At 40.3% G+C, this 26858-nt stretch overlaps 1 protein-coding gene across 2 annotated transcripts in view; it reads left to right on the plus strand.

Moving 5' to 3' along the window:
- The window catches only part of kcnb1 (potassium voltage-gated channel, Shab-related subfamily, member 1), a 31175-nt gene extending 4950 nt beyond the window's left edge, over window positions 1-26225 (plus strand). The window contains exons 2-3 of one of the 2 annotated variants that reach the window (XM_085406964.1): window positions 24309-25595; window positions 25638-26225. In XM_085406964.1, coding sequence (XP_085263090.1) covers window positions 24309-25595; window positions 25638-26225 — 1875 coding nt within the window. Of the gene's footprint in view, window positions 1-24308 lie in introns of both variants that reach the window. The other variant, XM_085406963.1, reaches the window with a different exon arrangement.
- The last annotated feature ends 633 nt before the right edge of the window (window positions 26226-26858 follow it).

Below are 26858 nucleotides of genomic sequence, written 5' to 3' on the forward strand. Positions count from 1 at the left end.
AACTGTTACAATACACAATACAACACAAGCACCTCCCCAGCACAAAGTGGCTGGAGAGGTGGTCAGAGACAAAGGAATGTCTTGATCCTATAGATGGAAGAGTTTACAAATTTAAGAAGCACAATGACAACATTCAACAATTAGACTTAACAGTACCTTTGTGAATATTTCCTTCTATGATGTTCATTAATATCTTAGAAAGATCGCCATCTCAACAGCAATTATACGTTTATCCTTTAAACTGTGTCGTTACTTTGCAAAAGACAAAAACAAAAACAAAACACATTCATACACAGACTGTGAGGCATTTTCCTATTCTCTAAATGCCTCATAACAGTTGCACAGGGCACTGATGAATATTTTAAAGCCCTTTGTCAAATTTGTTTTTATCCAACTTTGAGGAGAGAGTGCTTTGGTGTCTACTTTGAAGTTGCTGCTAGCGGATTGTTAACATCAGAGCACGCGTGGTACAGTCCTAGTGAGAAGTAATGGGCGAGTACCTCCAAACCTTTGATTGGCACTGTATGTGTTGATGAAGCAGCTGTAGAAAGAGAGAAGTAAATGAGAATCACACGCTTCACTGACAGAAAGCTGTTGAGTAACCATGCAGCACTAAAGTTACTAACTGTACTTGAGGAGTAACATCCTTTTCTTGGGTTATTTGTCCATCTTATCTTGGTCTGTTCGGTGCAGAGATTTAGGCTGGGATCATGTGTGCTAGGAGCTTGAGCGCCCCAGAGATTGCTTTCACGGCAGTCGCTCTCTGCCTGTCACACTGTCTCCTCGTCAACATCTTCTGAGTGTCCCTTCTAACTTGCCCTCAAGTCAAAGTCAAAGGCAGCCATTCAAAGTCTACTGCAGCCTCTAAAGGTTAAAGTTGAAATAAACTGAAAACCTCAACCACAGTGCTTAAAATATGGACTTACTAACTACAGGAATTGATTAACCACGCTCACCTATCATCGATTTTGTCATCACTATTTCCTACACAAGCAAATACACACTCATGCTCACATATGACTGTATTTGCATGGTTTCATGTTTAGAATGCAGTAAAACCGTATCTCCAGTGTTCATTATGAATTTTAGAATAAATTTATTTAAATGTAAGAAAACTGACATTTTACTTCCTTTTACTCAAGCTCCACCCTCCCCCATTTTTACACACCTACACACACATCACACACTCACACATATATATATATATTTATATTGAGACAGACAGAAAGCTTCAGGAGGTTAATGCTGACATTTAGAGAAAAATGTTCCTTAGACTATTATAATTAATGGTGTTGCTCTATTTCATTATTGAATGTGTCAGATATGTAGAATGGAAGAACAGAGACAGTAAAAATAACTAACAGATCATGTAAAGGTACACCGAAAGGCCTGAAGGGCAGGAATTGAAGCAACCAATTAAATCATAAGTGAATTGTTTTGACAAAATTCACAAAAACATATTTTTGGCGTTGTTTTTGTTTTGGGCTTTTTTTTTTCATCCAGTAAATGGATGATCTTTAATGATTACAGCTGTCAACAGACCATCATATGCCATAACTAAGTAATCACAGCTCCATGTGGAAGAAACTGCAGTACAAGATTATATGAATTATATGAACCAGTTTATATGAATCCTGGTATAATTTTATTGGTTTTAAGGAAACTTACACTCATTTGCTACTTTTTTTTAGCTATACCTGTTTAGCTGCTTATTAATGCAAACATGGTGAAGACAGCATGCTGAATTCAAACCAAGCATCAGAATGGGGAAGAAGATTGTTCATTTCAGATGTCAGAGGACAATGGCAAAGCTGTTTTGAACTGATAGGAAGGCAACAGTAACTCAAGTACCCACCTATAGATCCACAGTATGCAGAAGAACATCTTTGAATGTGCAGTATGTTGAACCTTGGCGTAGATGGGTTATAGCAGCTGAAGGCCAAACCTGGTCCCACTTAAGTAAACTAAAAACAGAACACTGATGTTACAAAATACAAGATTGGAAAAACATTGCCTGGTCTGAGAAGCCTCAATGTCTGCTGCAGGGTTAGAATAGGGGTTTCAAACATTTGGCCTGCAGGCCACATCCGGCCGCGATACAATTATATCCGGCCCACGAGATAATTTCATATGTCAATCAATAATGACCCGTCGATATGTCGGAGCCCAGTCTTCAGCCTTTTTGCTGAGAATCCATGCAGGCAGGTGTGGGACTTTAGCGAAAACGTAAAACGAGGAGCATCTGGCTGCACTTCAGTGATATTGGAGACTGAAACGCTGAATGCAGAATTTATACAATTAGGAGCTGGATATTTTCAGCCATTTTCCATTATGGAGGACAAAAGGTTTCTAACTTGTTCAGGCCCTAAACCTCATGTGTGTTCTTCCTATTAGTAGCTAATGCATAAAAATACGGCTTTTATGAAAACACTGAATAAAAATTGTTTTATTGAAAAAGGCTAGATTTACAGTTCAGTGTTGAATATTATGTAAACTATATGCAAAGTGTCTTTGAATGGTAGAGGTGCAGAAACGTCTGCATGTACCACAGAGCCATGGCTCAGTGCCTGAGTGTCTAAATGAGTCTCACAGGCCTGAGTTTGCGCTTGAAGCCATTTATAATTCTTAACTTGTTTGATCTGCTCACCACAAACAAGCACAAGCATACATTTTGGACTTTTAACTGTATTTTCATAAGTTTTACAGCTTTTCCTACTCATAAAAACCTCCCTTATGAACATTCATACTACACAAAGTAATTTAGCAATAAACAATTAACCTCTTGAACCCCAATGCCCGCGGTACCGGACGCAAGAGAGGGAGAACATCTGGTTTAACAGGATGTACTCCCAGATCTTTTATTTAAATGTAGACATGCATCATACCCACAGACACGCCAGAATCTCAGCGAAGTGTTCACAAAACCCTTTCAACAGTCACCAAACAGCTAGAGCAGGTAAACAGATTCCACAAAATGATGTAAACACAACACACAACAACAAAAAAGTGGACAGCCTGGCCAATGAGCTACCAGAAGAGTTTCTGTAATTTTACACATAATTGGTTTACGTCCAAAGAGTTTTGTTGCCACATTTCTTTCTTTGTCACAGCAGCTTTTTCTTTGTCAGCTACAAAAACAGTTGAATACGTCACTTCTTTACACAGACAGTTTCACCGGTCCGGGGCTGTATTCGACCCGCGATGTAAAATGAGTTTGACACCCCTGGGTAGAATTTGGTTAAAACAAAAAAAAAGCAGGGACCAAAGCTGCCGTGTATCAGTGGTTCAGGCTGCTGATGGTGTAATGTAGTATGGGATGTTTTCTTGGCACACCTTAGTACCGATTAAGCATTATTTAAATGCCCCAGCCTACTTGAATATTGTTAATGATCATGAATGTGGCAGTCGGTTCATGATTCTCAAATGTCCCCCACAATCACCAGATCTCAATCCAGTAGTGGGCCTGTGGGAGATTGTGCAAACTGACACCATTGATGTGCGGCGATCTGCAGCAACTGTGCGATGCTATCATGTCAACATAGTCCGAAATATCTGAGAAATGTTTTCAGCATCTCATTGAATCTGTGCCACGAAGAATGAAGACTGTTCTGAAGGCAAAAAGAATTCCAGCTCTGAACTAGCTACACGTAGAAGTGTCCTGTGGGCGTATATATATATATATATATATATAAATGGTGGGATTCTATCTTTTTGCATCTTATTTGGGCTGATGAAAAGAATAGAAGGAAAGGTCAGTCCTGTTTGGAGACTGAATGTTCTTTGCAAATTTCCTTACATAGTCAGTGGTAAGTGCAGTAGAAATCATTATATAATTATCATGGCATTGGTTGTTTTAATTTTGTGCATTACGGATACATTAGGTTATCTAATTGCTGACCACACAACAAACAAAAGAAAGATAAAGCCGTGCTAAAGATTTTTGAAATTGTAATATATTGATCAGTATTATTAGTTAACAATGAGTATTATTAGTTAACTTCTGCAGTAGCTGTTTCAACAATGTGCTGCATATTTCATGTTCATTCACTGTTAATGTGCAGAGGGTCTGGCAGAGTTGTGTTTGTGAGTATTTCATAAGTCATGTCATGCATTTTGTAGTGGATAGATCTGAACTGGTGGTGTCATTTCAGTTCCTCAGGTTTGCACCGGGGCATAACAAGTTTTAGTGAAGGTGGTTTGTTGGTTTGCTCAGTTTACTAATTTCAGTGGACATGTTCTGTCTGTTTCTGTGATATAAATTATGTAACTATGGTCATCAGAGTAACAGTTGTGGACCTTATTCTAAATTTTTAATTGTTGTGCAAGGATATGCTTAGAAAAAGTCGATTTTTGTTTTGTTTTGTCAGAAGTGTATTTTTACTGATGAAGAAAAATCATGACTTTCGTAGAATAGTAGAGTGTGAGGAGGTGGTCAGCTGCAAGCGCCTTTCATTCAATTTGGAGTTAAGCTGTTACATGAGCTAGGGAAAGACATTAAGACATCACATTTCCAAAGAGGAATGAAGCCTCAGGGCCAATGGCTGTAAGGGGAAACAAATTAGAGATCAGGAGATCTGGAAAACTGAAGACTGAAACTATGAAAATTATTTGTGTGACATGTAGAAATCGAGTCAGGAAAACAGAATAATAAAGAAGCAGATTTCTCACTTAGGGTAAAAAGAAATCAAGTGCTTCTCTTAGCCTGGGGAAAGAACACTTCAAATTCTGGGTTGTCTCTATATGGCGATGTATTCGTTTAATATCTGCCTCTTACAGATATGGAAATCATGTGGTCATAGCATTGTGTCTGTAGGGCCTCAGATGACAGCAATCTTTCACTTCACAATATAAACAAAACTTCTCTTAACTGAATACGTATAATTAGGGTTAGACCTTCACAACCTTCCCACCACAGATGAAAATTGCTCTATTTATGAAAAGACACCACCTGTCTCTCCTGATGTGGTTGGTGTTCAGTGGGTTAAGCAAACAACTTTCACCTATTAAATGCTGAAATGCTGTGTGAAACCCAGAAGTATCTCTGGTTTATTCTTTAGCCCACCTGTATATGTCTGTGCTCTGTGTCTCCCTTTTTTCTATTCAGGTCAATTTTATTTTATTTGTATAACTCCAGTTCACAACGACAGTTGCCTCTTACAGTCATGCTTTATATTGTAAGGTAAAGACCCTACAATAATACAAAGAAGACAGAGACCCAACAATTATATAACCCCACTTGAGCAAGCACTTTGGCAAAAGTGGGAAGAAAAAAACAGTGGCAAGTTTGAATACAAAAATTTCAGCTACAATGCTCATGCTCAAACATCAAGGTAAGGAGATCTCAGAAAGCTGATCTTTTATCTGGAGTAGGAACCTTCAGGGATATACTCCAAGTAATTTTAAGTAGTGCATAATTTCTGGCAATTTCCATGTTAAACTATAAATATGATGTACTTTTAAGTGAGTGATGGCTGCATTATGTGGTGGTTTAACCTTGCCTTTTTTAATTATTCTGCATAATATTGGCGTGGATCGTACATATTCTACTATTCATTTGTCCTGTTTGAAAATGGGGTATGTCTACAAAGACATATGTATTTACATAGACAGTAAAGACTCAGTTCTTTAACTATTAAGGTAAACCTGGATAACATTACTTGAAAAGCTTCTGATAATCACTTTTATGGAGAGAATTTTATTTTATTATTATTTTTTCCTTTACATTAGATTAGGTTCGAAAGGATGGGGCTTATCCTTTAAAACAAAGCAAAAAATCACAGGAAAATTAGTCAACAATTAACTCTCGTCTAACAGTTCCTCCGTAGATGTAGTTTCCAGAAAAAGTCATTCTGGGACACAGCGGCTCTGGAGAAAACACGTGTGTGGTTGCATTAATCATAAAATATTTAGCACAGCTAGGAAGGAAAAGCATCAACGATTGGCTTCACTCTTTAACATGAAGACATATACACTATAATATGTGTTCCCTACTCTTTAATCTATAAAAAACAAAAAACAGTCTGGTTTATGGTAAATTGAAAGACATTTTTGATTTGGTACTTTCATTATTGCAGTTGGTGTCAAAAAGAGAGTGTACTGTGCACTAAAGTTTTGTCTCACATGTAGATGTAACAGTATGTGTAGTGATTAATATTGAAACTCCTATGTAAGTTATTCCAAGTAAGTACTAGCCCTGAAGGAGCGAGCCCATCAAGGACTGGCACAACTGCTGAATCATGATATTAGTGTGTACGACATGCTGCTTAAGCAACATTGAAAATTTGAAACCTCTGAGCAACAATGTTCCCTTTTTGGAAAAGTGGTGAGAAATTTAAGAAGAATATGCAAGATGTAAAGATTTTGCAACTCTGGAGAGTTAGTGTGGCAGTAATAGTTTTCTCTGTTGTGTAAGTTACCGTGTGTGTAACTTCCAGGTTATACTTGAAGTTGTGCTGGGAAATCCTATTTTTTGCTAGGGCTCCTTTTCCTAGAGGTTTGAAGAATAAAAAGCGTCAAAACGAAGCTGAAGGACTAAAACAAATTGAGCTTATCAAATCCTGAACATACCAGTCATTCATCTGTACATTTTTTTTTTACCATCCAACATGGGGTCGTAGGCAGGCCATCACTGAGATTTATGCCTGAACTTCAAATAAAATACATTTAGTTGCTTTTACTCTTACCATTTACTAATATCTGAGCAATGTCTGAAAGTCTGAAATAAATCCTAAGAGAATCACTGGTGAATAATAAATTCATACTTGCATATCATATGCTCATACGTATTTAATGTGGAAACTGTCAGTGTCATCTTTCTACACTGCTCACTGTCCAGTGAATGAGGAGCTAATTAATTGGTCAGCTAGCCCTAATGGATTAGATTTATTTTACATTAATACAGATAATATGTACCCTAAGCAGTCCTCACAAGCCTACAAAAAGCCTACAAAACGGGCTGGGATGGTTAAGAGGTGTCAGTAATAAACTTTTCTAGAGTCATTTAGATTTACCCTGCAGATGAAGACAGATTGAGCAGCAGCAAGAGTAGCAAGTGTTTGCATCACTGTTACAGGAGCACAGCAGAGCAGATGAGTTGATGTTGTGGGGCATTGGCAGTGAGATTTAGTTATTGCAAGGGGGCATTAGATATACAGCATCTTGCATCAGGTACAGTTTGTCATGTGCCTTATGCATCAGAACAACTCGGCATGTTTTCCCTGAACCAACTCACAGGCTTTGATCCATTAAATAAAATATGCAGTAAACAGTATTATGTGTTTGCTTAAAAGCTGATGTATACAGCATATCAGCATATCATTGTATGATGGCATTCAGTAATTTATACAAACATTTATTATTACAGATAATATAGAACTGTTTGTTCATTTCCTGTCTTCTTCATTTCTTACACACAATACAGAAAAAAGTAGCATGGCGTTATAGTCTGCTCACGGTCCTTCAGTGAGGCTATTTCTCTATTACCTTTGAATGCAACCTCCCTGCACTTCATATCCAATTCTCAACATAACATATATGTGCTCAGATCAACAGAATCACTTTAAAGGTTTCACAGGAACAAGCTGATCTGATTCTGGTGGCTTTTGCTGCTTTCTTCATTGGTGGATTTCACTTCACTGTGCAGGTTATTTTGAAAGGCAACTGAATAGAGTGAAGGCCACTCTACTGTGGTAAAGGAGACATATTTATCAAGGGAATATGGAAAGGAGACTTGACTATTAGTGCAAGAGGCTTTTCACCGAAAATAACACTTTCACTTAAACTTTGTTCTGGTTCCAGGTTACAACATGTAAATCCAAATGAAGAGACACACCGTTTTGTGCAGAAAAAACACAAGTAGTCAGTTTACAGTACTGCTTTTTTCTTCTTCGCAGGCTATGTCTTTTAGACTGTTTGCTTACCCCAAACAGGGATTAACCAGTCACAGTGAATGTAAACAGGCTGTTGCCTTTGTTCAAAATCAAAAGTACAATTTTAAAAAGTGCTATGTAGTGCTATGAAAAAACTTATCACGTTTTGAAATGAAAGCATACTCACTTCCAATGCTAAGGCTTAACATATCAGGATATGGTACTTAGCACATCTTAAAATATGGTAAATAAAACCTGTGCCATTAATTATCTTACAAAGACTTAAATCAAAACACAGAAGCCCTGCACACTTTAAATTAAGAGAGTATATGTTAGTCATTAATTGTTCATCCACAAGTGTGAGCACATCTATAAAAACAGACGTTTTGGCAATTTTCAGGTCTGAAGCATTCAGTGTCATGTGGAGAAATGTGACAAGTGAGGACCTAAAATGCAGGGCACAAAAGGCAGGCAAGGCTCCATGAAATTTTGATTGGGACAAAAGAAATAGCAACAGGGAGAAGGAGAGTTCAAAAAAAGCAATTCTGGGAATTGGCTGGCCATGAGGCTAAACAGAGGAGATGTAGCAGTTTTGGGGGCAGGCCAAGCCACAGAGCTAGATATAGGAGCTGAAGCCAGCAGTGAAGCTGATGCGGCCAGGGATGCAGGCTCAGGCTGAGGGCCATTGTGGACTGTGGCGAGGAATGCCTGCTTCCTCCTGGAGGAAGGACCAGGGAGTGCGCCGCTGGAAGGCCTCTCATCCTCAGACCACCGTTCCAACAAAAAGAAGCACTCGGGTGCTGGGCAGCTGGACTCCCAACAGGCTGGGCTAGTTAGGCTAACGAGGCGTAAGAAGTGAGGACCCAAAATGCCAGCGCGAAGGCAAGCAGAGTTCAGCGAATATCAAGCTGTTTCTTTAGGCTGATGGCAGGTAATCCAAAAAAGACAAAACATAAAGTTAAAAAAGGGAAAACTGAAAACTATAAACTACCAGAAAATACAGTGTGAGCTAAAAAATAAAAACACTAAAGCGAGAGGAAGAGACACTCAAAGAACTAGTGGGAGGACATACAGACGGACAGTTGGGGAAGTGAACACAGCTGGGGAGAACGAGACACAGGAAACGACTGAAAGTACAAGACTGGACAAGTATGGCTTATTTGAAAGTGTTGTTGGAAGAAAGTCTCCTCTCTCTGAACAAAATATGGCAGCACAAATTAGGAAAACAGGTTAGAGATGTTTAGCCATGCTGCACAGCAACATATTTGGTGGATCACGAAGAAATCTCAACAGAAACACCTCATACCAATGATCAAGGACAGCTGTGGAGGGTGGTAAATTGCTGCTTCTTGTATAGCGCTTTTCTACTCATACCACTCTTTATACAGCTTGCATGATTCACATATTCAAAGCTGAAGTGCTTTCTACCTAACATTCACACACATTCATAATCCAAAGTATGCATCGGAGAGCAATTTAGGATACCTGGCATGCAGACTGGAGTACCCAGGGATTGAACCATAAAACTAAATGACTAGTAGATAACCTGCTCTGCCTCTTGAGCTATAGCCACTAGATAATTACAGCCACCCTTTGGCATTGTTTCTAGCCACAGGACCTGTCACGTTGCAACCATTAAGTCAACCACAGAGTTTTCTGTGTACCAAAGTATTTTAAAGGCATATGTGAGGCTATCTGTCCAAGGTTTTCTGGCACTGGGTCATGCAACAGGACGATGATCCCAAGCAGTAGATCTACAATAGAATGGCTAAATAAAAAAAGAATTAGTCATGTTGTAGTGGTTCAGTCAAAGTCCAGGTCTCAACTAAATTGAAATGCTGTGGTGGGATCTCTGCAATGCCTAATGAACTGAAGCAACCTTGTAAAGAAGAGTGGGCCACAATTCCTCCAAAACTTTGAGACTGATAAAGTCATACAGAATGATTACTTCAAGTTACTTCTACTGAAGGTGTATCTGCAAGCTGCTGATGGGGTACACTTAGTTTTTAACACACTGCTTCTGCATTTTGGCTTAATTCGTTTTTATTACATAAATAAGGGCACAGTCTAATGTGTCATGTTCTTCTTCATCTGAGAAGTGTATTTACCTAATTTCAAGTCTGGCTAAGGACCTTTTTTTTTTATTATATCCTAATATGTACTAAAGAGTGTGATTTTTTTTCCACCTGAGCTAGTTTGTTAGAACAGGGTGAGTGGTTTGATGTTAATTTAGCAGGTAACCAGTTACACATGTGAATAAATGATTAGATACGGCTACAAAATGTTTTAGGATTTTTTTTGTTTACTATTTTGCCCTGTTGATTGATTCCACAGACTAATGTTTATTCTGTGTTCCAATAAAGTAGTTTGATTAAGATTTGCTGAGGAAAATTGGTTTAATGTTCTATAATAGATCTACTGTAAAAGGATGCATAAAAGCTATTAAACTATTATAATTTAATATGAAATTATGGAAGACATTATTATTGGTGTCCCTTTTATAAACATATTTTTTAATGCAATAACAATATAATAATTGTCAGCTGAATTATGCTAATAGAAACCCTAGGTTGGGTACAGTGTGTATGTATACTGTAAAGATTTACATATTGCAAAGTGTCTTGTTTGGAGGTTTTTTTTTTTTTTTTTTTTTTTTTAAATGACATCAGAAACAGCAGTATGCGACATTACGTGATGGCAGAGCTTCAGTTCATCCTTTGTCATTTTTTTTTTTTTTTTTTTTTTATAAATAGGACAGGGGGAATGAATGAGAGAAAGAGGGGGAGAGAAAGAAAGAAAACCAAAGGGGAGAAGAGACGGTGAGAGGGGGGGGAAGAGAGAGAAAAAAAAAAAAAAAGAACTCCTGGGTCACCTGTATGGAGAGAAAAAAAAAAAACAAACAAAAAAACAAACAAACAGAGGAGACAGCAAACAACAAAGAGCAACATAATAATAGAGAAAACAAAGCACCATCACAATAAACTAGCTAGTCATAGATATCAATATTTACTAAATAATAAACGATATTGTGCAGCACGCAAGATAGACAGCGCACAGTGTGCTTTGAGGCAGCAGCCAAGAAAGCTTTAGTCCGCGTCTGTGAATACCCATGTGTGCATACCTGTGTGGATCAGCATGCTTGCATTCCAAAGGTTTCTCCATGTAATGATCTGCTAGGGAGTGTGGGGGGGCCACAGCCCCGTCCTCCAGGGTGTGAAGCGGGTATGGAGGAGATCAAAACTCCAGACATCCAGAGGCCCCCAGAACACAAGAGACCATGGAAGACCAACAGAGGGGCAGCCGCGCCACTGTTCCAGTAAGAGCTGAGGAGAGTCCCAGATGAGGGCTCGCCCAGCAGCCGCGGAGCAGAAGTCAGGGGGAGTTGCAGTGACGCGCCCGTGAGCTCCGCCGGCCCCCAGCTGTGCCTGAGTGACCGAGCCCCAGGCCGAGAGGCCGGGGGCACCCCACCTCCAAAGGGGCCCGAGCGAGCCCCAGGCCCCAGGCCCCGACAAGCGGCCGCCAAGGAGTGAGCCGGTGTGTACCCGGACGCCCACCCCCAGACACAAAGAACCACCAACACACCGACACCTGAGGGAGTCCGCCACCGGCAGGGGAAGTGGTGGTGGGTGGAGATAGGCCTCCAAACCTTGGAGGGCCTGAGGTGTCCCCAGAGAGGTGGCGTCTGATACCCAACCTGACATATAGACACAGACATACAGGCACCCACAGACACAAACATCCATTCCCACCCTCATGCTCTCATGCACTCACTCCACACTCAACCAACGTGGAGACAGACATAAAGAGACGCTGTACACACAATCACACTCCCCAAGCGTACTCTACAAACCGGGTCTAGGTACCCTTGCCCCTGGAGGGGGCAAGGGTACCTAGACCCGGGTACCTAGACCCTTTGGAGGTTAATGAATGGAGCTGACTTCTGTTTTATTAGGTTAAAAAACAAAACAGTAGGCTATTTATTTCATTTTTTACCATTACTGTATTGTTTTACTGCTACTGTTAAATTAGATTAGTCTGTCTGATGCTGTCCTCAACTCCACTGAGCTAACTGAAATCCAGATAAATGGGTGAGGGCGTGCAGATTTTAGAGTAGGAACACTAAAATAAAAGCATTTTAGACAACAGCTAACAGTAGTGTCCTGTAAAGCTTGTACAGCAAAAAAAAAAAAAAGCTATTTTTGTGGATTATAGCCCATGCACTGTTAAATTAGAGTTTTGTGCTCTGCCAGTACTTTTTTGTCACTAAACCAAAACATTTGATATTGTGCTCATCCTGGTGGAATGATACATTATTTCACTGGAAATGACACGTGGTTTCGTCACGGTCTGACACTGAGTTGTTGGGACAAATCAAAAGAGATTTTTTTAAGAGCAAAATCAAGTGCTCATAGCTGTCCAATTACCAAAAACTTTAAGGATTTGCATGTTAATTTGAGGGTAACACTCAATGGGATTAACAGCACTCAGACTGAATGGCCGCTGATTTTGGTGCTCTCAAACTGTGAAATAAGGACCGTTATGCTGTTAGCAAGTTGAATATCTGCAGTAAGCGTGTTTGAGTGTAGGATTAAGAGCGATCTTGCTTTATATTGCTCTCGCTCTGCGAATAGAATACATGGCATCCACATCTTGCAGGCTAGGTCATGCATAACTTGCCTTTGTGTCTGTGTTTTTGAGCTTCTTTATTTCACTCTTTCACTACCAGCGCTGAAATGTTTAAGAGTTCACTGTCACTATCACCATGGTAACTGTCATTTCTGTGAAACATGCAGCTGCCTTCTATTCAAGCATCATTGTTGATTGACAATGTGTGTGTGTGTGTGTGTGTGTGTGTGTGTGTGTGTGTGTGTGTGTGTGTGTGTGTGTGTGTGTGTGTGTGTGTGTGTGTGTGTGTGTGTGTGTGTGTGTTGTTGTGTGCATTTCTGTAAGGGAGTTATGTGTGGGTCTTTTGCTGCCTACATCTATCTTTGCGTTTCAAGTCAGTGTTTCACTCGCTTTTAACTTTTCCTTCTGTTCTGATGTGTGCGGAGTACTTCATGATGTTCTCTGATTTGGTAATAAATAAATCATTGTAGAATGGCACACTGTGTGAACTGCATTCTATTAGACAATATAGCAGCGAAATATCTCTGAACGATGTAATAACCTTGCCTCTTTGTTTTGTTTTTGTTTTTGATGAGAGAAGTTCTTAAGGTGTTATTTTTATGCATTTCATAGACAGAAGGAACAGGTGAAGCTTCACCACACATTGCATTAATTACCCTTAACTGTCCTGTAAAATCATCAGTCTACACTCATACCCACTGATTAATCTTTTAATTCCCTGTGAATGTTTTAAATGCTTTGTAGTTCACGTTACACTGTTATTTCTGATGAGAACAGCTTTCTTTGGTGTATCAAACCAGACTGTATACTGTTTCTATTTATATAACCACCATGGACCAGTCAGAGTTTAAATATAGATGCTGAGTCTGGATTCTCTTCTTCATCTGAAATGCATGAATAATTGAGAGGGAGAGGCGATGAGGTGGGATTCATTCAGGAGATGGATGGGGCAAGCATAGATTTCCTACCTACTTTAGTGGTTTACTGAATTGGGTTCTGGTGCACTTTGTGCATGTAAGCACTGCATGAGTTGGGGAAAAGTTTGCTGAAGATCCCAAAAATGGCCTGTTTCAGACTTTTCTATTCCCTCAAAGCACATATTTTTAAAAGGCGAAATTATAAAACGGAGAAATAAATACAAGCTCATCACATATACAACCACTCAAAAGTTTGGGGTTGCTCAACAATGATGAGGATTAATGAAATCTTTCACCATCTATAATTTATATGCATACTGTTGTATGGCTTTTTGGGGTATTTCCCACTTAGATAAGTTGTCGTGTACTGCAAATGAGCCTTTCTTAGTCTGAGAATATGCTGATGAATTTCTGAAGAAAGTGCTTTATTTGAAGAGGATTAAGACATTGTAATCAAACATTGGCAAGCTGTGGACCCATTAATAGCCAAATGTATGTGTCTTTAATCAACAGCACAGTTTTTAGCTGTGCTATCATATTAGGTATCAACATTAGGTAACAAGATGCACCACTGGACAAATGGCTGCTTTTATGGTTGCTTATGTAAATATTTTATTAAAAACTATAAATGATGAATGAAAATGATGAATTTCCATTTATAGCATTTCTTAACTTATCTACTAAAAACAACTGTGCTTTTCTTTCAAAAACAAAAGGTTTTTTTGAGTGGTATAGTATAAAGGCGCACAACTGCTATTAAACATAGAGAATCACATAATTACATTCCTACATCTAATCTCGAATCAGTTCAAAAAGGTTACAGTTTGAGCATGAGATGTGATTTCACTACATTTTTTAAAATTAAGTGGTCTGAAGGAAAAATAAATCGCGTGCATGTGATATCCAAACATTCAATAATGTGCTATTCACCTTTGCCTCACTAAGCCACATACAAGAAGGCTAAGAGTACAGTAGAATGAATGTCACGGAAGCAAGGTCACGATACTGGCAGGATCTCCCACGAAGGGCCATGAGATATAAGTTATTCATTTTGGCAAGATGTGGGAGGTTAAGATAAATGAGGCTGTGCTGTTCAAAGTTAAGAAGCGATGTCTGCTGGGGAGACTACAGCTGAGCCACTGCAAATTGTGTGTGCGTATTTCAAGCTATCATGCTGGGGGAAAATGTGGAAGACACAGTCTCCTCCCGTCTCCATGGAAACCCCATCTCTTTCACAGGCAGCGAAGAGGCAGAGCCATTCTATTCGAAACAGGAGTGTGAATTATTCCACATTATTTAGCGCTTACATTATTACTCACATACTACTGACCACTGATAATAACATCCTGAAGAAAACGAAGAACGATGGCTTGGTTTTATGATTCCTGTTCATCCAGTCAAATAGTAGAAGACCTAGCATGTGGCACGTGGTGCAAACATCTGCAAGTAAAGGTGGTGTCTGGCACACTCATGTCTGTTTCCTTTTTAAATAATGATGGGGGCTTTTAGTTTTATTTAAATATTGAGCCACAGTGCCATAGAAAAATATTAACCAACTGCCTATGCTACTGCAGTTGAAGCTCTGCTAAAACGCAAAAAGCGATGTGACACAAATACCAGAGAAACCTGGACACAGAATAGAGACAGAAGCAGATGGTTTAAAGCTTGGTGAGCTCTCAGAAAGGTACAAATCAGGGACAGAGGGAAAGAGAGAGGAAGAGACAGAGAAGGAGACTCTGTCAGACTTGCTTTTCACAAGCAGGTCCACGTAGCCACCTCCTGTCGAGCTTCAAGGGGGTTGTCATGGTGACAGTGGCTGGCAGTCAAGGCTGGGAGAGTGTTGCATGGTTTCCCAGTGGCCTCCAATGTGGCTCATGGGATGATGGGAAAGCAAGTCAGTTGTGAGTGGATCTTAGTGAGCAAGCAAGACCTGAATTTACTCAGCCAAAAATAGAGCCCGCTCACCTACGCTTCAGACCATGCTTGTTCAGGTGTTTAAGTTTAAGGAGAGCGTGTCATTATAATGTAGGTCTAACGTGTTTCCCTGGGTGAGTGCTGGCAAAGGTAACAGACAGGGATGCTGGGACTCACAGGCACACTGTTAAAGCAGAAGAGTCTGTTGCTCCTGTTGCTGCTAATGAGACAAGGTGCCAGCCAGAGCACTGGGAGTCAGAGAGTTCCTTAACTGTCACTTGGGATGCCACCAGACTTAGTGCGGAGTGAGAATACTAACCTGAATTCAGTTGCGTTTAACAGTAATACTATTAATGCAGTAATACATTTCCTCTGCATAATTGCATAGGAGCACCTTTGTAGTAAGAACACAGCTGGAAAGTATGCTTAACTCTTTCTCCCATAAAGATGAAATTTAATGACCTCTCATGTACCTTTGATGAAAAGTTTTGAAACCTCACTAATTTCTGACACACACCCAGTAAATTTGTTTCTGGAAGCAGACCTGAACTGCTCAATTCAGAAAAGACAAACAACAGTTCCTCCTATTTGGTGTCCAAGGGAAAAAGAGTTAAAGAACACAGTTTAACCTTTTTATATATCCTGTAAACAGACTTGTTGGGGTTGGGTAGGTTTCATTTCCAGTTGCTCTATAAAAAGCTTTACTCCACCTGTTTGAAACCTCTTGATACTTTAGTTTCAGGCAATGAGGGAATTGGAAATACAGTAATTTAAAATCATGAATAACAACCTGTTTTTTGTAGCTGTTCATATTCTCTAAGGAAAAAAAGAGGTATGAAATAAAACTACAGTTTTAGAGAATTACTATAACTGTAATTTCAATGTTGCCATGGTTTGTTTCCAGAGCTTTACACATATATATGTATATATATACACATATATATGTGTAAAGTTCAAGGTTCTCTCCTTGCTGTATGAGAACTGGGTTGATAGATGAATGAGCCTGACCCTGGCAAAGCCAATGCAGCGCAAAGAAATGAATCACAGCTGCTGCGACACAGCCAGCATAAAAGCAGGCTGTTGTATCTGAAAGAGAGTGGGTAGTGAAGCACGCCCAGGTACAAGCACAAGAAGATGGGCAAAAATAATTTGACAAGGAGTTTGCCCTGTTTCGAGTCCCAAGTGCTAAGGATAGTGTATGAGACAGTATTCCCTCTGCAGAGAATTCCATTTATAAAAACTTACTCTTTTGGATGACATTTGAGGGCATCCTTCATACCAGTTATGTCCAGGACTTCTTTTTCAAGCACACTAATGAGGGCTGGTGTCACCTTGTCCAAAAAGATGGTGTTGCTGCAGACTATTGTGTCTGCACAAGTGTGCCATGAGGGACCAGTGTGATCTGGCTTTGTTTAGTGTCACGGTGGGATTTCCTGTCACTCTGCACTTGCTCACATGTAGTCTTCTCCTCTCCTCTAGATATTAATATCTCCCTCCCTTTGTCCTTTATCCCCTTTATTAGACCATGGCGCATTCATCGGTAGTTGCTGTCATTTTTTATTTTGGTTAATATAATGAAATCAATTATACAGTATCCACCACAGAAAAATTGCAGGGTAGGATCTTGGGTGTGGCTGCTATTTACATCCGTTTTGTCATGTGGACAACTGAGAGTCTAAAAATAGTCGGTTATGTTTGAGCTCCATTTAACATTTTCCTAACATGCACATGCTTGCGGTCTCTTTTTTCTAGTAAGCTGAAAGGTTTTATCACAGATTTGGGGTTCAGTAATCTTATGAAATTAGCACCCCATGACACTGAACAATTTAAGGAAGTAAGAGATAAAGACAAGTCAGGCAGGGATAGAGAGCGAGCACAGTTTGTAGAGGCAAGGCCATTAGGGACAGAGGCTACTGGGAAATGTTCAGGGTTTCCTAGTGGAACTTAACCTCATAACCATAAGACACAGCAGCACCAGTGTGCCTTCATTAGCGACCTTTTTATAGCTTCTCAATCTATTACCTTCTGCCCGTTTTTGTCCTCCTGTTTCTGTATCTTTCCTGACTCGTTACGATTCTACTGTATCGAGTAATAAGTGGGCGAACTTTAATATGTTGTGTTATACTTGTAACACACCCTGTTACAAGTATAACATGTCGAAGTTTTCTCTTTAACGGCATCGTGTTTTTTCACTGCATCATCTCCACCCCTTTACTTTCGTGCTGGCTTTGTCAGCTCCACCCTCACTCTCCAGTCCCAGCACCTCTCTTCTCTTCAAGTGTTTGATTCAAACAGATTTCCTCCAGGGCAGGAGGGAGAGGAGCACAGAGGGAAGAAAATAAACAGATAGGGTCATTATTCATGTCTGCCACGATGCTATGGCAACAGTCTCCTCCTGCTCTGATTGGTCGTAGATAAGGTTGTTTTTTGAGCCGTCACTTTTACTCTTGGGAGTCCGAATTGTTAGACCATGTCAAGGCCCTCGCTGTCAATCATTGCTGTCAGTCACCTTCTAACAACCTTTGTTTTGTTAAAACCCTTCCTTTTTTTGCCTGTAAGTTGTGATTTCTTCTAGATGATTTATACAAAAAACAATATATCAAGTGCTCCATGTGAGGCTTTGGTTCTTTTGTTGATCCATGTATTACCCGCAGATTCAGTTTATCACTGAGGTTTTGATCAAGGAAGGAAGTCACAGTGAAATATTTCACTTTTTACTGTTAGCTATGTTAAACTGCTGGACTGAATAGTATATCTCACCCCCTATGCGGCATTTTGGTCCAACACTGCACTCATTTTTGGAGTATTTTAACTATCCTATGATTGATTTCATCATATAACATCCTAACCTCTTTTGTGTGGGCTATTGCCAAAACAGGCTCAGTGTTCTAGCTGCAGCCTCCTACTCATCCTCCAAGTTGTGCTGTTTGGAGCTGGAGTCATTTAGGGTTAATATAACAAATGCGGACTGAAGTTCATGAAGTAAGGAACTAAAGGAATCAGATGTAACATTACATTCATCTTGAAGCCTCAAATCATTTAATATAGTAATAGACAAAGATGTAAGTCATCAGTAAACAGTATGTGATACAGTCCTGTGCAAAAGTCCTGAGCCACACCTTAATTTTTCATATTTTGCCCAGGAAAGTAGGAAATTGGTTTAGCAATTTATTGAAATGTTTATGTTTTATTGCAATGGCAGTGTGTTTTGGAACCTTTTTTTTTTTTTTGCATATTTTCTGTTTGCCGAGTCTTTGATTTATGATTATAGCCAGCAGATTATTTATTACCAGTTATCGGGCCTGGGAATATTTTGGAGGAAGCATGTCAGCTGCAAACTAGCTTGCAGGTTACCAGGGTAAAGGAGCTGGTGATTTCATGGTCTCCCCATGTTTGTGTGGGTCATTGTTTGTGTTCTCACAGGGCACTCCAGCTTCCACCCACATTCCAAAAACACCCAGTTAGTGGGGTCGGGTTACTTGGTGATTCTAAACTGTCCATAGGTGCAAAAGGATGTCTGTCTGAGTTACCCCACCTCTTGCCCTGTGGCAGCTGGGATAAGCTCCACACCATGGATGGATGGTCTGGCTCCTTGGAAGCAAAATATAAAGAAATGAGGATTGGCTGAAGACCTCTGCACAGTACTGTATATAGTATGTGACATTTTGTATCAGTCACTGTAAACTAAAAAAAAGCAGCATACAGTATATTAGTTTATGATAAATACACAAAATATACACCACTGGATTATGTTGACTCTGTGATTCATCCTCACTCAAGTCAGACAGGGACAGGAGCCCCTCTCTTTTACCTCAGCATTAAGATCACGAGAGACCTGCTGGATTTGTTCCCTTTATTCCCAGTTATAAAGGAAAGCTGGAGAGTTTTTTAAGCTGTTATCACTGAAATGCACACAGGGATAGTCAGTGTCTGACTTGGATATTTTTTTTTATAACAGGTATGAAGTAGAACCATAAAAAAGAATGAGTATATTTTACACATATTCTAAGTCAGTGGTTTTCAAAGTGTTTTGCCTTAGGCAACCAAAGTGTGAGCCAAAATTTCAAAGCATATTTATTTATATCTGTAAAAGATAGCCTCTGTAATTAGATCTTCGTTTGAATTTTATTTTGGATAGTCTATTTGCAGCTTCTAAAACTAGCTTACCACCAGCAATTATACATGTACTGAGTTGCTAAGACCTTGTTAGACACTTTCACATAATCCAGGTCTTTCTGCTTCTGGTTCAGAATAGGTTATCTTCTGCGGAAGGCCAAGTTTCTTTTACAAACGTTTACATGCACCCATTTAGCTTGTTGCATCAAAAACTAAAGCATTAAGATAAGATAAGATAAGATAAGATAAGATAAGATAAGATAGAACTTTATTAATCCCTCGGGTGGGTTCCTCTGGGAAATTCGACTTCCAAAAAGCACAGCAACGACCGAAGTTACAGTTACAGAATTGTTATATATATATATATATATATATATATATATATATATATATATATATATATATATATATATATATATATATATATACACACACACATATATATAAATACAGAGACAAATATAAATAAAATATACAAAGGGGATAAATAGAATAAATAGGAATAAAATATAAAAATACAAGTGAATTGCACATTTCAAGTATTGAGTCTATTGCACTGTTGACTATTTACAAAAAGTATTGCACAAGGTATTGTACAGTGAGGTGAAGAGGCACTACAGCTTAGTTGTTCCCCCCTCCTTTGTCCTCCTGTTTCCCCTCCCTCTCCCCTCCAGAGAGGAGTTAAACAGTCTGATGGGACAAAGGAGTTTTTAAGTCTGTTAGTTCTTGTCTTGGGGAGAAGCAACCTGTCACTGAACAGACTCTTCTGATTGTTAATGGCCGTGTGCAGAGGATGCCCAGCATTGTTCATAATGTCCAGCAGTTTCTTTAATGTCCTTTTCTCTGCCACTGTCACCAGAGTGTCCAGCTTCATGCCGACCACAGAGCTAGCCCTCCTGATCAGTTTCTCCAGCCTGGATGAGTCCTTCTTTGCTGTGCTGCTCCCCCAGCACACCACAGCATAGAAAAGTACTCCAGCAACCACCGACTGGTAAAACATCCTCAGGAGCTTCCTGCAGATGTTAAAAGACCTCAGCCTCCTGAGGAAGTACAGTCGGCTTTGGGCTTTTTTATACAGGTGCTCTGTGTTGCATGACCAGTCCAGTTTATTGTCCACCCACAGCCCGAGGTACTTGTACTTGTTGACCACCTCCACCTCCTCCCCCTCTATCTGAACCGGCAGTGGACCTTCTCTGGACCTCCCGAAGTCCACAACCAGTTCCTTAGTCTTTGAGGTGTTGAGTTGCAGGTGGTTTGTGTGACTCCATGCGACAAAGTTCCTCACCAGACTTCTGTACTCCTCTTCCTGATCATCCCAGATACACCCCATGATGGCCGTGTCATCTGCAAACTTCTGAATATGGCATAATTCAGAGTTGTAGCAGAAGTCAGAGGTGTACAGGGTGAAGAGAAGAGGGGACAGCACAGTTCTCTGTGGTGCTCCTGTGCTGCTGACCACAGTGTCAGACGTGATGTCCTTCAGCCTGACGTACTGTGGTCTGTCGGTGAGGTAGTCGGAGATCCAAGCCACCAGGCAGGGGTCCACCTCCATCCTGTTCAGTTTTTCCTGAAGCATACAGGGCCGGATGGTATTAAAGGCACTGGAAAAGTCAAGAAACAGTATCCTGACCGTGCCTTTTCCCTCATCCAGGTGTGAGTGGGCTCTGTGTAGGAGGTACAGGATGGCATCCTCCACTCCGACACCCGCCTTGTATGCAAACTGTAGTGGGTCCTGGGCATGTTGTACCTGTGGTCGGAGGAAGTTGAGGAAGAGCCGCTCTAGAGTCTTCATAAGATGTGACGTCAGTGCCACCGGTCGGAAGTCATTCAGCTCATTGGGCCGGTTCCTTTTAGGCAAAAATATTCATCTACAGTCCTGTTTTATTTCCTGTGCCTCTCACTTGACACCATAGCTTTGTTACAGATCAGCTGGTAAGCTATGCAGCTGCCGTTTTGGTATAGTTTCCTCAGCTTCACTGTTTGCCCTTAAGAGAAAAATGTCAGACACAAATAATCGTGTTATCATCATACAAATGGGCATATTAATGTTATCATTTTATAATTAGCCATAGCTGTTAGCCACTATCTTGTGACAATACCCAAACAAACAGCTAATGTAGATAACTGATTATAGCTAAATGGTTATGTCAATGTGTGCACTGGCCAGGTTAATGCTTATGGTAATTAATACTTAAATTTTGTTGAAACAGGAGTTTTACTGACCTCACAAAATGTTCCATAAAGGCTAAGGTGTCCGTGTTCATCAAGTTTGTTCTGCTGCTCTTCACGTGTTCAGCTGCTAGTGAGGGGAGGGGCGGTGTGTCTGTCTGTCTGTGTGTAAATGTGTGTGCGCTGAAGGAAGTGAAGATGACACTGTTGCAAAAGAGTTTCTAATCTGACAGTAATTTTTAGAATCCATTGGTAGTAGATTATAATTTGTGACAAATCTTTTAGGTTTTTTATGCTGATACATTATTGAAAACCCAAAAACAACGGCCACTGTGTGTGTCAAATGGTACTATAAGTATCAGTTCTGGTGACAACCCTAATCAGACTAAACACTGTTGAATCAATGGTCAATATGTGATCTGCCATTTTTGTTTGACTGCATTAAAGGCGATTTAAGGCAACAGGAAGTTTCCAATGCTATTTACACTATCTACTGTTACTATCATTTTTTTCCTAACATTTAAAAAAATTATTGAAATTCTGTGCTGCTAAATTTTCCAGTTAAAACATCCTTGTAATGGTCAGGTGTTGAGGACAAGTATCTTTCAGCCAGAGAAAAGAACGACAAATAGTGAACTCAGCTGTTTTTCTTCTTCAAAAGGTATAATTTGCCCAGAACTCATTGAACTCATATGCTCTTAAACCTTCTTTTATTAATGTGTTTATTTCCTGTTTTTATGCTTGTCTTTTTTGCTCTGTACAGTGTCCTTGGGTGTTTTGAAAGGCGCTTTTAAATAAATTGTATTACTATTATTATTAAAAGTTTTTCTTTTTAGACTAGTTAGCAACTAAAGTTCTTTGTGCAACAGATAAATTTAGACATCTGTCTAACTTAGTAGGAAATGAGGTAAAAAAGAGAAAAACTCTTTGCTTTATTTACATCATAGTCCATCTGTCTTTGTTTATCTAACCCCGATATTATTTTTCGGCACAGTGTTCCTTATTAGACCATTTCGGGAGCTACTGTTCCACATGACAGCTCGAGGACTAAAATTTTAAAGTGTCATACTAAATCAAATCAAACCTCAAGATTTCATTCAAGTGATTTTTGTAAACTAACCTTTAATATGAGGCATAACTAAGTTTTTTGTCTTCTACAAAGTTAGATGTAAAATCATTCTAGCTATTTTTGTTTTGTGTGTGTGTGTGTGTGTGTGTGTGTGTGTGTGTGTGTGTGTGTGTGTGTGTGTGTGTGTGTGTGTGTGTGTGTGTGTGTGTGTGAGAGAGAGCTGGACTTGATGGTATATCGCAAGCTGGATGGCACTGCAACATTTTCTCAAGTATTTTTCATACAATATTACGCAGTCATTTACTCAGATCAAACAAACTCAAGAATAACATTCTTCAAAGCAAACGCAACCATTTTTTTGTTTACACAATGAATCCTGGTTGATGGGGGTGCTGTCAGTGCTCAGAGAGGTGTAGTCTGCCACCACGTACGTGCTTGTTAGCATGATTGGTGGAGAGTGGGTGGGGTAGCGTGTGTGTGTGGGTCAGGGTGCTGTTTTTTGACAGACTTCCCAGTTCTGTGTACTGCGTAAAGTGAATCATCAGCATCATCAAGTGCAGTAGATTCTGGGGACATTCTGCTCCTATGTGGTTATTGCAGGTTCATTTTCATTACATGATGGTGTCAAGTGACGGCGAGTGAGAGGTCTCTCCTCAGTAATTCTAGAGAGACCATAATGGGAGAAAACAGTGTAAAACTACATGTGGATTATGTTTTACCTTTATCCTACTTTTAAATAGAGAGCACCGAAGCCTTTCAATTAGTCACTGATTTCGTGGCTAGCAAGTAGGTTCAGCACTCTGTGATAATGGTAGGCTCATCTTAATTATCTTAACATGACAATTTCAGCGCAGGGGTAAGTGCTCAAGAGCCCATTTGAGCTCTCGAGGGCTCTGTCCAACCTCCAGTTTGGAAAATGTCATAAAATATCATTTTAAAAAAACTTTCTACACCAAAAATAAGCATTTACTGTTTTACCCAGTTCCCAGTTTTATGTTTTAGAAAATTATTCAGTGAGTCTGATATGTGTTGCTGTGATACTTTTGTTTTTGTTGATTGGTGCTAAACATAATTGTCCACTCAAGCACACTCACTCATGTGGATCAGCCTGATAAGTGAGTTATGAATAAATAAGTGGTCCAAGTTTGTCTAATCCATTAGCTCTCAGGCAGTCACACTGTCAGTCAAGCATTTATAGAAGGTTTATTTAAACTGTTATAGTTTAATTACTTGCATATAGCTTAATTGTGTGATCAGGTAATAAAAGTATGCTAAAGTGCACACTTGACGATGATTTCAATTTCATAGTTTCCACTTAATGCAGCTTTCAACTTCAAGTTTAAGTCATTAAGGCGAAAAAATGTTTTTCATGCAATATCGTACACAAAGCTGTAAATAGAAAAAGGTAAATTATACCAAATTTGTTTTGTCTTTAAAATAGTACCATTTCTTCTAAATACACCTGAGTGCAGTTTTCAAGGTTTTTAGCAGGTTTGCTGTTCCCAACACCTTGAGCTCGCTGAGTGTCTTCAATGTCTGCAACAAAACCTCTCAAGTGACCAAAGTTTTAATTACTGTAAGCCATTCTCTGATGCATAAAATCTCATATTGACTAATTTTGTCTTTCAGATACTTGCCATCATCTCCATCCTCTTCATCGTGCTTTCCACCATTGCCCTGTCTCTGAACACCCTACCAGAGCTACAGGATACAGATGAGTTTGGCCAATCCACAGACAACCCTCAACTTGCCCATGTGGAGGCTGTCTGCATTGCCTGGTTTACCATGGAATACCTGCTCCGTTTCCTCTCCTCCCCGAATAAATGGAAGTTCTTTAAGGGTCCTCTAAATGTTATTGACTTGTTGGCCATCCTGCCCTACTACGTCACCATTTTCCTGACAGAATCCAACAAGAGTGTATTACAGTTTCAAAATGTTCGGCGTGTGGTTCAGATTTTTAGGATCATGCGTATTCTACGTATCTTGAAACTGGCTCGTCACTCTACAGGTCTTCAGTCTCTGGGTTTTACCCTTAGGAGGAGTTACAATGAGTTGGGCCTACTTATTCTTTTCCTTGCCATGGGTATCATGATTTTCTCCAGTCTGGTATTTTTTGCTGAGAAGGATGAAGAGGATACAAAGTTTAAAAGCATTCCAGCTTCTTTCTGGTGGGCTACAATTACTATGACCACAGTGGGCTATGGTGACATCTACCCCAAAACTCTCTTGGGAAAGATTGTCGGGGGGTTATGCTGCATAGCTGGAGTACTTGTGATCGCTCTACCTATTCCTATTATTGTAAATAACTTTTCTGAATTCTATAAGGAACAGAAGAGGCAAGAAAAGGCCCTTAAAAGAAGAGAAGCCTTAGAAAGGGCAAAGAGAAATGGCAGCATTGTCTCAATGAACTTGAAAGAAGCATTTGCACGTAGTGCAGAGCTGATGGATGTGGTGGTGGAGAAGAGTGAGAGGCCTCATGACAACCACCTCTCACCCAGCCGCTGGAAATGGACTCCCAAGAGGGCTGCATCAGAGACAAGCTCAAACCGTTCTTTCAATGCCCAGGAGTTAGGCTCTCCCAGCAAGGCCCGAGCCACCAGTCCCCAGAGGTTAAATGTTCAGAAACTAGAAGAGATGTACAACCAGATGGCAAAGACACAGTCACAACCCAACCTCAATGCTAAAGAAAGGGCCTCCAGAGTTGGTAAACAGAGGGATGAGATAGAGCTGGGGGCTATACATGACCATGGTCAACAAGCCCTAGGAACCAGGGATGGAGTTGGAGACATGAAAAGCTTATCCAGCATTGACAGCTACATTAGTTGTGCAACAGACTTCCAGGAGAATCCACGCTTCTCCCACAGTCCTGCAATAGATCTTGGTCTTCAGGAAAGCAACCGCTTCTCATACAGTCCAGCGACAGCATTGTCCCAGCACACCAATACAAAAACCGGCCAGCAAACAACAGGGGACCGTGAGCCCATGCTGACCCCTGTGTCTGTCACAAAGACGGACAGCACAAGGAAATTTTTCTTTTCTGGAATCTCCTCAAAAAGCCTTATTCCCAAAGGAGGCTGCCGCAGTGACGGGGAATCAGGACTTTCCCCACTTTCAGACAGCTCAGTTGTGTCAGATCACTCTCTGTTAAGCCCCGAAACCTCTGCGTACACTACTGCCAGCAGCAGGACCCCACCAAAGTCTCCAGAAGGCACTCCCCTGGCCCCAACTGTCTTCACCTTCCATGACTCCTCCATCAGCAAGTACATTGATGCCGATACAGACGATGATGAGCACCTCCGTGACATGTCTGACACCAGTCCCTCTGAGCGTCTCCTGGCTGATGCAAGCCCGAAACGCAGCATTAATATAAATTACCAGAGGGGCACTAACCATTTAGAAGCAGCCCAGAAAATGCTGGGTCAGAATTGTCTGTTCCCGCTAGAAGGGATTCGTGGGCTAGCTCATGAAAATCACATAGGACCAGAGATGACACGTAGACCAAAGGCTGAGAGGGGACGTCAAAATACTTTGGATAAAGGCCTCTGAGGTGCAAGTGAAGCAAAAACTAACAGCAAGTTTGGGACAGAGTGTTTTTGGTAGAGACACCTTAAAGGCTAAAACACTCCAAGCCAGAGACAAAGGAAGGCGAGACAACCGGTCTCGCTAAAACATTTCACAAATTACCTGAGCATGCCACTGGGCAATAAGCCTTGGGTGAACATGTGTAGTGAATACTCTGGGAGAAAAACATTTCTTAATTGAAGAATGTCACTGCCCCTCCTTCAGCTCATTCCTATAAGGAGATATTCCACACACACAACAAAAGAGCAATCCCAAGTAGCCAATGGGTCTGTTCAGAGATGTAGAGTCATCAGAGAAATAAAGCTGTAGTTATAAGTGCGAAACCCAGCTAAATGATGGTTTTAGTCGCAGGGGGTTATCTCTAAAAAATCCCCGCAGCCACTTTCCAGAACTAAGTCCCGATTGATTTTGTAGTCTTGAAGATACAGGAGAGGACCTAGAAGCCTATAAGCTACTTACTTGTGCCCTCCATTCCCAAACCTGGCCTTAGTCATTTACATTCGTAGGGGTGTGTATGTCTGCTTATATGTGTGCCTGTGTCTATAAGAGACAGAGCAAGAGAGAGTGAACAGTAATGAATGGCCAAATGATAATTCA

This window comes from Rhamphochromis longiceps, linkage group LG5 (genome assembly GCF_057381845.1).
Source record: "Rhamphochromis longiceps isolate RC_006_pf linkage group LG5, R_longiceps_female_GT1.1, whole genome shotgun sequence".
Classification (NCBI taxonomy): Eukaryota; Metazoa; Chordata; class Actinopteri; order Cichliformes; family Cichlidae; genus Rhamphochromis; species Rhamphochromis longiceps.